Here is a 12,192-nt window from a genome sequence, read left to right on the forward strand (position 1 = left end):
AGGGTATATCATGTGGTCATTCTGAGATCAGGGTATATCATGTGGTCGTGGTCATTCTGAGATCAGGGTAAATCATGTGGTCATTCTGAGATCAGAAGATTTGTTTATTTTATGTACAACATACTTTTTGTATACATTTTGTGCAACTTTGTTTGTTTTGTGTTTGTATAAAAACTGTTATTAAAAAAAAAAACATCTGAAAATAATGTATAATAATTAGAGCTTTTTTAATAACTTGGAAATATGTTGTCGAATGCATACAGCTGGCAGTCTGGAGATGGAGAAACCCGAAGCAGACCTTCGTCAAGGGTTAGTGTTGTCCGGAAGTGAATGGCAGCGCGTGCAGGACAGTGTGAACGGTGTGGATCCCCAGAGCAGAAGTGTAGTAACAGCAGCTGAACAGCGGGAGGCGCTGCACATGCACTCTAAAGAGGCCGTCACACACTGGCCCAACACCATCGAGGTGAGTGGGAGCACTGGGATTACTGCATTAAGTTAGCTCTCTTAATTACATGACACGCAGGAAGACAGAAATAGTAACGTTAGGCTAAATCGAGGGAATGAATCAGTAAATCGTGCACACAATCTAACCCTTTTTTTCTTGCATGTCATGTGCGGCCCTCCGTACTAAATATGCGTAAACATCATGCTTTTTAATGACCTAAACACTTTTAAGGAAGAAAATAGGCCTTTCTATAAGTCTTTATTAAGAAATAAGAATCATTTATTAAAAAATTGGCTTTTTTAGCTCGTATGTATAATGTATTATAATATTTTGTTAATACTCCTGTTTATTTTGTATGCCGTTTGTGTTTAGAATGTTTTCAGGTTACACTTTACAATATTGGTTAATGCATTAAGTAAAACTAATTTGAGATTCACATTTGTTACAGTATATCTTACATCCTTGTTAATGTTAATCATTAAAATACAGCTGTTTATTGTTAGTTCATGTTAGCTCAGGTCTATTAAATATTAACAGACTGACAACTTTTGATTTAAAAAATGTATTAATAAAATTAACATTAACTAAGATCAATAAATGTTTTAGAATTATTTTTCATTGTTAGTTCCTGTTAGCCGTCGTTAGGGTTAGGGTTAGGGTTAGGTTAGCTTAACTAATGGTGAACTTACTATACGACTGTCACATGGAGTTCCACACGCTCGAGTCAGAGATAAACTAAGAGTGCTTTAATCACCGATGGGAACATGCAGGAGAAACAGAATCATTACACTCAATCCAGACTATCCTGGACAGGGAACGACGTCAGACTGAGGGCTTAGATACACATAGCACACAAAAGAGCTAATTAACTGTACAACAGGTGAGAGGAATGATTAGTCAAACACACTGGGAAGCTAACGGGAACAGAACTAAAACACAAACTACACCTAAAAGAACATACACAATACAAACAAATGTTACCATTGTTTATTCTTTTGAGCAGATACTTTTAGTTTTTTATTTTAATTATATAGCCTTGTTTATACTTCTCGTGTCTGTGCCCCTATTATAATATTAAGTTTGTTACAATTTAGTATAATGTTAAATTGTAATTTGAATGTCATCTTGATGTGATATTCATTTGAAAAAAAACTATACCTGTGTCTCTGAGGGTTAATATGAGACTTGATGTGTACAGTAACAAAGTACAACAAACAAATCTGATTTCATCCTTACAGGGACAACGGCGTAAAAAGCTCGAGGCGAAAGCCATGCGAGAGGCGCTGATCGAAGAGAGGAGGAAACAGCTGGACCTGCAAGAAGCAGAACACCAGGCCCAGAGACGAGAGGAGACCATCAAGAGAGCTCAAACCCTGCAGTTCTACCAGACCGGCCGAGTGAGAGCCTTCCATGTGCGTGTCTTACGGTATCAGATCACAAATCTTCTTCTGTGGTGAAGTGTTGTAGAAACGATCCTCTTGTTTTATAGAGCGCTCTGATGCTGACGGAGGTCCAGAAGGATAGGGAGGCTCAGGTCGAGCTGAAGCGCATGAGGCTGAAGGCCAGCAGAGAAGCAGACAGAGAGTTCTTTGCTGAAAGGGCTCGCAGGGAAGAGCAGGCGGTCCAGCGGGATCAGCAGAACGCCCTGTGTAGGAGACGAGACCGCCTGGCCGTCTCGGAGAGCTGGAGACTACAGTAAGGAGAAGTCATCTATGCTTCAGTGCACACACAGCTGACAACAACATGCTCGAACAACCTTTTGCTAGCGTTCCAATTAACATATAAATGTTATTTTCGAATGTTCTCTAAACATTCAAAGTGTCGACAACCTTTAAAATGTTTTTTATTTATTTTTCATTTCATTTGGGAATTCTCCAAACATTATGGGAAAGTTCCTTTTAAAAGTAATTGATGACGAGGCCGTAACCAGGGTTAGAACATGAGTGCGGTCCGGGGTGAGCTGTAAGAACACCCACAAATGCAACTCATTATATCCACTATACAGCCTAAACTTCCAAATGCAGACATTCTTTTGTCATCTCATGTGATCTCTAACCCTTCCTCTCAGTTGCTCTCCTCCTTGTCCTCATATCCGTCTTCCTCATCTTTCAATTTAGGCTTTTTTTTTAAAGAAATATATCTAACGGATTTTGCCCAAACCTTTTGGCCATTCTACACTCTCTGTTCTGGAGGATAAACAGTGTTAAATTAGACCTTCTTTATTGCAGCACAATTTGTTATGTAACAATACTGATTACTGTAATATATTTCCATAATAAACATTGCTATATGGATAGGTAATGATAACTTTGCCTGTGCTCTAATGCAGTGGTTCTCGACTGGTTAGGCCAGTCACAAGTTTTTTGTGCACTTACTCGTGCCCATAGCGAGGCACCTATCGAGTTAGAAATCCATCGCACTAACGGTTCGAGAGATATGCGAAAGACAGACAGACAGACAGACAGACAGACAGACAGACAGACAGACAGACAGACAGACAGACAGACAGACAGACAGACATACTGACATACTGACAGACAGACAGACAGACAGACAGACAGACATACTGACATACTGACAGACAGACAGACATACTGACAGACAGACAGACAGACTGACAGACAGACAGACATACTGACAGACATACAGACAGACAGACAGACAGACAGACAGACATACTGACATACTGACAGACAGACAGACAGACAGACAGACATACTGACAGACAGACAGACATACTGACAGACAGACAGACAGACAGACAGACATACTGACAGACATACATACTGACAGACATACTGACATACTGACAGACAGACAGACAGACAGACATACTGACAGACATACTGACAGACAGACATACTGACATACTGACAGACAGACAGACAGACAGACAGACATACTGACATACTGACAGACAGACAGACAGACAGACAGACAGACAGACATACTGACAGACAGACAGACATACTGACAGACAGACAGACAGACATACTGACAGACAGACAGACAGACATACAGACAGACAGACATACTCACAGACAGACAGACAGACAGACATACTGACAGACAAACAGACAGACAGACAGACAAAGATACTGACATACTGACAGACAGACAGACATACTGACAGACAGACATACTGACAGACAGACAGACATACTGACAGACAGACATACTGACAGACAGACATACTGACAGACAGACAGACATACTGACAGACAGACATACTGACAGACAGACAGACATACTGACAGACATACTGACATACAGACAGACAGACATACTGACAGACAGACAGACAGACAGACAGACAGACATACAGACATATACAGCCTAAACTTCCAAATGCAGACATTCTTTTGTCATCTCATGTGATCTCTAACCCTTCCTCTCAGTTGCTCTCCTCCTTGTCCTCTTATCCGTCTTCCTCATCTTTCAATTTAGGCTTTTTTTTTAAAGAAATACATCTAACGGATTTTGCCCAAACCTTTTGGCCATTCTACACTCTCTGTTCTGGAGGATAAACAGTGTTAAATTAGACCTTCTTTATTGCTGCACAATTTGTTATGTAACAATACTGATTACTGTAATATATTTCCATAATAAACATTGCTATATGGATAGGTAATGATAACTTTGCCTGTGCTCTAATGCAGTGGTTCTCGACTGGTTAGGCCAGTCACAAGTTTTTTGTGCACTTACTCGTGCCCATAGCGAGGCACCTATCGAGTTAGAAATCCATCAGACTAACGGTTCGAGAGATATGCGAAAGACAGACAGACAGACAGACAGACAGACAGACAGACATACTGACTAGAGGTCGACCGATATGGTTTTTTTCAGGCCGATGCCGATCTTTTGAAATCCGGGTCGGCCGATGGCCGATTAATGCTGCCGATTTATTTTGGCCGATATTTGGCCGATTATGTGCTTGTTTTTAACCTCTATTTGAAAGATAAAATGTAACACAAATAATTACTTAAGATAGACAAAATTTCTCAACAAAAACATTTATTGAACACTTTACCAATCTGCACTTGTACAAAAGACAAAAAGAACTTGAGATATGTTTGGTAATTGTACCTGAATGATGTACATGAAAGTTTGAATGATGTCCTGATAAACAAAATGACAGAGTATGTTTTTATGTTTCCACTGTTCGATCGCGCCCGCGCCTCACACACACACACACACGCGCGCGCGTTTGCACACAAATATAAGTAAACACTTTGCGACTTTAAACACACGCGACTTTTCGATCTCGATCGCGCCTCTCTCTCTCTCTCTCTCTCTCTCTCTCTCTCTCTCTCTCTCACACACACACAACATATTCCAGCATTGCAATCTTTACATCGCAGCCGGAGCTAAAGCGGAGCTACAGATTAGGCGTCCCTAAAGAACTCGCGTATCTAACAGTAGTTCCGCATTACTTTGCACGCGACTTTTATTTATTTTTATAGCGTGTATTCTCCGTGGAAATGTATACACCGAACCGTGACGCCTGTACCGTTTCGGTTCAATACGAATACATGTACCGTTCCACCCCTAGTCTACAGTGAAATACAGTCACACATTACACTACTGTTTGGCCAGCATTTTAACCGTGTTTAATCCAGCTAGCTAACGGAATGCTAAAGTTAACTGCTGACTAGTGTCAAGTGCAGCGAAGCGATGTTTCTGTTATTCTAACGTCCGTTTTCAGAGCATCCAAGAGAAGCACAGGCATAACAGTAGCACTGATATGAAGCACAGAAATGCGCGTTGATATTCGGTCCGGTAAATAACGGTCGTTAAGGCACCAGTGCCGTATTAGCACTGGGTCTGTCTGTAGCTACCCAACCCTAGCGACAACGACGCTAGTAAAGCAAAGCCAGTCCTTCACTATATAACGTTAGTTGGTCTCTTTTTTTATTACTTATTTCTCTGCATTGAGTGACAACCCTTTCAAATATAAGACACACAAACAGAACAAATAAAAGTCTCAGATTCACTGTCTGTAAATATTTGCTTACTTATTGTGACATAACAACCCTTCTGCTGTGCTAATGCAACCTCAACTACGCTATCAATTTCAAAGTAGCCGAACGTCATGTCGCCTATTCATGTTTTTTCTCTAAGTTGGCAGTAACATATCAAAAGTTTTTAATTAAATATAAAAGAGTGTTCTCCAAGGAACTTAGCTCCTTCCTTAAGCACTGGATGAGGTCTGCTCACTCTGCTGGAGAATGACTCTAGGCGCGGCGTGCGTCGAACGCGTGTTCCACAACAACAACACTAGGCTGCCCACAGATGCGCCTGCCTAATAATCGGCTTGATACACTTGGATATTGGCCGATGCCGATTATGTTAAAAATGCAAAAAATCGGCCGATCAATCGGCCGGCCGATGAATCGGTCGACCTCTAATACTGACAGACAGACAGACAGACAGACAGACAGACAGACAGACAGACTAACGTTTCTGTAATTTATAGATAGATATTACCATATTCTGAGTTTTTTATTCATTTTGAGGAATGCTGAATATGTTTTTGTGCAAGTGAGATGCAATAACCCTCATGTTCACACACAAACGCCTCTGCACTTACTGCCGATCTCTCCCAACATGGGGACAGGAGAGCTATCCGTCCGGAAATGGGAAAACCTGTGTTACTTATTTGAAAGAGTGACTCGGATATTTTGTGGTAAATTTAAAAGTAATGTAAATGTAAAGTAACTCGTCACTTGAAAAAAGTAATCTGATAAAGTAATGCGATACCCCGAACACTGCTTGTGAATGTTCTCTGAACGCGCTGAAATAATTAGCATTCAAGAAATGTTAGACGATTGTCCAACTAAAGCAATTCATTAAAGAAAAAAACACTCCAGGAATGATGTATAAATAATGTTTTTGTGTGAATGTTTTGAGGACATGATTAACTTTGATAACTTTGAACGAACATTCTATTAACGTTACTAGAAGACCGTTTGTTCGTAACTTTGAGGTTCTGAGAACATTCCCTGTCAGCTGGGAATTCCCTTAAAGCACAAGGTGTCTGACGTCTCCCGCTTTATTAGGTGTCAGGATCATGAGATGAAGAAAGAGCAGAAGAGGCAGGAGATCAGGAGGGAGGGTGAAGAACTAGATCGAATTAGAGAGTGTGCTCTGATGGAACGGGCCATGAAAGAGCGCAAGAAACACGAAGAGAAGAGGAGCTCGACGAAAGCTTTTCAGGTAAGGCGGTTGTTGGACAACATTCACACTGTGAAAGCAGACTGAATCAGATGCGGTTTAGAAATCCCTTCTTCTGTCTTCCATCAGGACCTTCTGACCGAAAGAGAGCTGAAGAGAGCAGCGGAGGCTCGGAGGCAGGAGGAAGAGGAGGAGAGAAAAAAGCAGATCACCAGCCAGAGAGAGGAAGAGAAGAGAGTGTGGAAGGAGAAGCAGGAGGGAATACTCAGGTACTCTACATCAGACAAATGCGTCCTGTGCTGGAGATTACAGGATTCTCATTAGTGCCAGAAATTAACTTCTTTATTTTGCTTCCTGCTAAATTTTACATGAATGAGGGCTAGCACGTATAAAACACACAGCATGCTGATTATTTATGTTAAACACTTCCAATCCAGACTAAACTTGATATATTAAATGCTAGACAACAGATGAAATAACTTTGGGCGCATTTTAGGCATTTTTGTTACTTAAAAACTGTGAATCTCTAGAGATCATGGGCTGTTATTTTAGTATTATTTATAGTATACAGTATTTAGCAATGGTTTGAATGACCTTTTATTGTTATATTTTCTGTTTAAGTTTTAGGAATTGTGAGTATGTGCTTCTGTCATTTTTTTTATTCGTTTTTTTCGTCTTTTTCTTTTGAGCTTTATTTTATATTTATTTCAGTTTTAGTTTTAGTAATTTTAGTACTTCAACTTACAAATTGAAATGTTATTTCAGTTAGTTGCCAAGGCAACATTTGTAAGTTTAAAGGAGAACTTGGTAACTTTTTTAGCCTAGGGTTAACCCTAACCCCACGCACATGAGCAGCGGTAGAGAGGGGGAGGAGGCGCCGCAAGTGAGTTATTTACAACTGTGTTGTGAAATATACGCCCTCCCACAGCTGTAGGGGGAGCTCGTGGGGAAAACACACGACAACAAAAGGGAAAATCAGCGAAGAAGTGACTAGAGTTCGCTAGAGTTACCGAGTTCTCCTTTAAGGTTTAAGTTTTTCATCTAATGTCTCATCTAATATTTGTATTTTTTATTTTTAGCTTCATAACACAGTAAACCCTAACGCTCAAAATAATTCATTGTATTGAGTAGGGCCAACTCAAATTATACAAATTAGTTCCATCAAATTAACAAAAGATACTTAAAATGTTACGAGTATTTAAAACTTTCTTTTTTCTTTTGAGTTCACAAAACTGACACATTTTAAGTACGTTGAATTGTTTCGTTGTTTTGAGTTCTATGTACTTGTTTCTTTTAATTTTGACAAACTTAAATTTAACTGAAACTAGGCTGGGATTTTTTGTGGGAGATTTAGTAGTGTTTAATGTTTTGCTATGCTAGTTTAGAAGAGTTTCTGTTATGTTGGGTTTTTTGAGTCGCCATCATGGCTGGTGACGAGTGGAGCATGAGCTTGCTTTGAGAACAGTGTGTGTTAAATGTTTTAAGTTGCTGTACTCATTCCACAAGTGCTATGATATGCTGATGCTGTCAAAGCATCGTGTCACCAATTAGCAAGGTAGCACTTGTTGAATTAGCTGGTTAAATCTAGCCAAGTTTCCACTACTAAAAACACTGAAGATTACATGACAATTTTAAGTTGTGTATGAATGATCTTACTCAAATATTTTAAGTTAAGAGCAATTAAAATGTATGATTACAAAACAAAAATCTGCAAGCTCTGCTTACTTAAACATTCAATTTCTTAACTTAAACAATTTGATGTTACTGATTACCTCAAATTATTTGTGTTAGTTTCAAATTCAAACTTGCTTGCAAACCAGTTCCAATCTTTCATTTGTCTGTGAAAGGTCTTTTGGGAACATTTATACAAATGTAAATAAATTAGTGTATAAACCTAAATTCAAAATAAACTAATTCAAAAGATTGCAACCATTTGACATCCACATTCTTACAGCTTGCTCATTCATGAATCACATCTAACTGGGAAGGTTATTGAAATCAGTGTGGGAAGCCTGAAGAGAAAGTATACTTCTTTCCACTGCTTGCTTTGTCTCAGAACTGGGCTTGTATTTGACTTTATGTTTGCTTTAGAGAGCGTCAAAGACCTAGAGACACTGTTATACAGAAGTTAGACATGCAGAAGATGGAAGAAATCAATCTTCTGAGGAAGAATGAGGAACAGAGCATTGCAAAAGCAGTGACTGAACGTGAGGCCAAACAGGCCCGAGTGCAAAGTGAGAGAGGAGAAAAACATGCAGCCATGTGGGAATCTATCGCTGCACACAGAGAATCCAAGGTAAATGACCTATTCCTAATGTTTTTATACATGTAAACATGTTTAAATCTGCGCTCCGCGTCGTGCCTCACATCGCCCCTCAGCCGCTCCACTGTAACACACGGCTGTGCTGGGCCTTATGGCTTCATTTTACCACAGTGATGCTGGGTTAGAGCATCACACTGTTTATATATCATTTGAAATGCATTTATTGAATAAAACATTTTTCTCAACTCTATATCAGAGGCGAGAGCTGCAACAAAAGGCAGAGGATGAAAAACAGAAATCTCTGGAGACGCTGAATGCACTGAAGGAAGCAGATAAACTCTTCAGGGAAAAGGAACAACTTAAAGCTCAAAAAGCTAAAGCTAAAGGAAAAGCACTGCAAGACAGCTACATACAACAAATGGTGGGTATTATTTTAATATGTTTTATTTTATGCATTGAAGTCATAATTTCTCTCTAATGCAACACTGGTTTTGTAAAGGCTGAAAAACGTGCAAGTGATCTCCGTACGAGAAAAGAACAGGAAGACTTGGTGGCGAAGAACATCGCTCTCATGGCTGAGGAGGAAAACCAGTTCCAGAAATATGCCAAACAAGTCATCGAAACAGCCCAGAAGGCCGAGAGAGACGTCTCCCCTCTCCTGAAGAACAAGCGGTCACTTCGTGGAAACGGCAAGAGCACGCAAGTATTTTCTTCTTAATATCCAGTTCTCCTGTTGGTCACTTTACTATTTGACTCAAGGTAAGGCTATTTTCGATTCTCTGCTTATCAAAGAATTTGCTGACTTTCTATCAGAGTTAGTTTTAGATATCATCATATAGAGACTGTGTCTGTTCCCCGAATTAGGACATACAAAAAACTCCTAAACCCATCTAAGGGTAAAAATTTAATTGGATGTTCAAACAAATAAAAAACAGATATAATACAAATGAGCAAATGATAAAGCTTGGGTTACTGAATATTAGATCCCTTACTTCAAAAGCACTTATTGTTAATGATATGATTACAGACTATAATCTAGATGTGCTGTGTTTGACAGAAACCTGGCTAAAACCAAACGATTACATTACTTTAAATGAGTCCACCCCGCAAGATTACTGTTATAAACATGAACCTCATCTGAAAGGCAAAGGGGGTGGTGTTGCTGTAATTTATAGTAATATTTTTAGAATTACTAAGAAGTCTAGTTTCAAATATAATTCTTTTGAAGTGTTGGTGCTTAATATAGAAATACATAGTGTAAATGAAAAATCACGTTTGAGATTTGTGCTGGCTACTGTATACAGGCCACCAGGGCACCATACAGACTTTATCAAAGAATTTGCGGACTTTCTATCAGAGTTAGTTTTGGCTGCAGATAAAGTCATAATTGTTGGTGATTTTAATATACATGTAGATAATGAAAAAGATGCATTGGGATTGGCATTTAAAGACATTCTGAACTCTACTGGAGTTAGACAACACGTGTCAGGACCTACTCATTGTCGTAATCATACTCTAGTCTAAATCTAATATTATCACACAGAATCAATGTTGATGCCGTTGAAATTCTGCAGCAGAGCGATGACATCTCAGATCATTATCTAGTCTCGTGTAAACTTCATTTAGCCAAGGCTGCAAAGCAGACTCCGTGTTACAAATATGTTAGACCTATCACTTCTGCCACTAAAGATTGCTTTATTAATAATCTTCCTGATCAGTTTCATCTCCTCAGCATCCCAGATAGCTTAGCAGAACTCGATATTACGACAGAAACTTTTAACTCTCTCTTTTCCAGCACTTTAGACTGATTTGCTCTTATCATCCGATCGTGGTTGTATCTCTCTATTAGTGTTACTCGATCTTAGTGCATTTGACACTATTGACCACAACATTCTTTTAAATAGACTCGAAAATTATGTTGGCATTAGTGGGATTGCATTAGCATGGTTTAAATCATACTTATCTGACCGTTATCAGTTTGTAGCAGTAAATGAAGAGATGTCTCACCGATCACAAGTTCAGTATGGCGTACCACAAGGCTCAGTACTAGGACCGTTGCTGTTCACTCTGTACATGCTACCCTTGGGAGATATCATTAGGAAGCATGGCATTAGTTTTCACTGTTATGCTGATGATACTCAGCTCTATATTTCTTCACGCCCTGACGAAACTTACCAGTACACAAAATTAACGGAATGCACAGCTGATATAAAAAACTGGATGACTAGTAATTTCCTACTACTAAACTCTGAAAAAACAGAGATTTTAATTATTGGACAAAAAACTTCCACACGTAATAATCTAGAATACTGTCTAACACTTGATGGCTGCTCTGTTAAGTCTTCGTCGTCGGTTAGGAACCTGGGTGTGCTCTTTGATACCAATCTTTCATTTGAAAGTCACGTGTCTAGTATCTGTAAAACCGCATTCTTCCATCTTAAAAATATATCTAAATTACGGCATATGCTCTCATTGACAAATGCGGAACAATTAGTCCATGCGTTCATGACCTCAAGGCTAGATTACTGTAATGCTCTACTGGGTGGTTGCCCTGCACGCTTAATAAACAAACTACAGCTGGTCCAAAACGCAGCAGCTCGAGTTCTTACCAGAACCAGGAAGTATGACCATATTAGCCCGGTTTCTGTCAACACTGCACTGGCTCCCTATTGAACATCGTATACATTTAAAAATATTGCTGATTACTTACAAAGCACTAAATGGTTTAGCTCCGCAGTGCTTGAGCGAGCTCTTAACGCATTATAGTCCGTCATGTCTATTGCGATCTCAAAATTCTGGCCAGTTAAAAATACCTATTATATCAAAATCGACTGCTGGCGGTAGATCCTTCTCCTATTTAGCACCAAAACTCTGGAACAGTCTTCCTAACATTGTCCGGGAAGCAGACACACTCTGTCAGTTCAAAGCTAGACTAAAAACACATCTCTTTGACCTAGCATACACAACACATTATAGACTTCTATAATTCAATGTTAGGCTGCATAGATTAAATCAGCCGGAACCGGGAACACTTCCCATAAATCCTGATGTACTCGTTACATCATAAGAAGAATGGCGTCTACGCTAATATTAGTCTTTCTGTTTATCCGAGGTTTACCGCAGTCCGCCGGATCCAGATCTGATGAAGGACCTGCGCCTGGACCCGATGACAGCGCAGTCCTGAAGTGTCCACTAGTCTCTCCCCTGTGAAGGCCTCCCTCCCCTCCCTTTACCTCTCTACAGATAAAGCGTTTTTGGGATAATTCCGGTTCGCGTGGCCACGTGGAAGCGATAAAAATTCTGCATTATT

The 12,192-nt window shown here is 39.6% G+C and overlaps 1 protein-coding gene across 1 annotated transcript; it reads left to right on the forward strand.

Annotated features, from left to right (window-relative positions):
- The first annotated feature begins 270 nt into the window (after nt 1-270).
- LOC311280186 (cilia- and flagella- associated protein 210-like) lies at nt 271-9,692 on the forward strand. Its single transcript, XM_084392160.1, has 8 exons — nt 271-463; nt 1,684-1,857; nt 1,935-2,140; nt 6,505-6,661; nt 6,749-6,888; nt 8,711-8,915; nt 9,139-9,303; nt 9,382-9,692. Exons 1-8 carry the CDS (start codon nt 278-280, stop codon nt 9,598-9,600), a joined length of 1,452 nt encoding a protein of 483 aa, XP_084248286.1. The 5' UTR covers nt 271-277; the 3' UTR covers nt 9,601-9,692.
- The last annotated feature ends 2,500 nt before the right edge of the window (nt 9,693-12,192 follow it).

Source organism: Rutilus rutilus (assembly GCF_951802725.1).
Source record: "Rutilus rutilus genome assembly, chromosome: 20".
Classification (NCBI taxonomy): Eukaryota; Metazoa; Chordata; class Actinopteri; order Cypriniformes; family Leuciscidae; genus Rutilus; species Rutilus rutilus.

Excerpts from the sequence above, each read along its gene's own strand:
- LOC311280186 (XM_084392160.1), top strand. The coding sequence starts at position 278 with ATGGAGAAACCCGAAGCAGACCTTCGTCAAGGGTTAGTGTTGTCCGGA. Across the intron at positions 2,141-6,504 it reads TCGGAGAGCTGGAGACTACA|GTGTCAGGATCATGAGATGA; the intron begins GTAAGGAGAAGT and ends CCGCTTTATTAG. Across the intron at positions 6,662-6,748 it reads GCTCGACGAAAGCTTTTCAG|GACCTTCTGACCGAAAGAGA; the intron begins GTAAGGCGGTTG and ends GTCTTCCATCAG.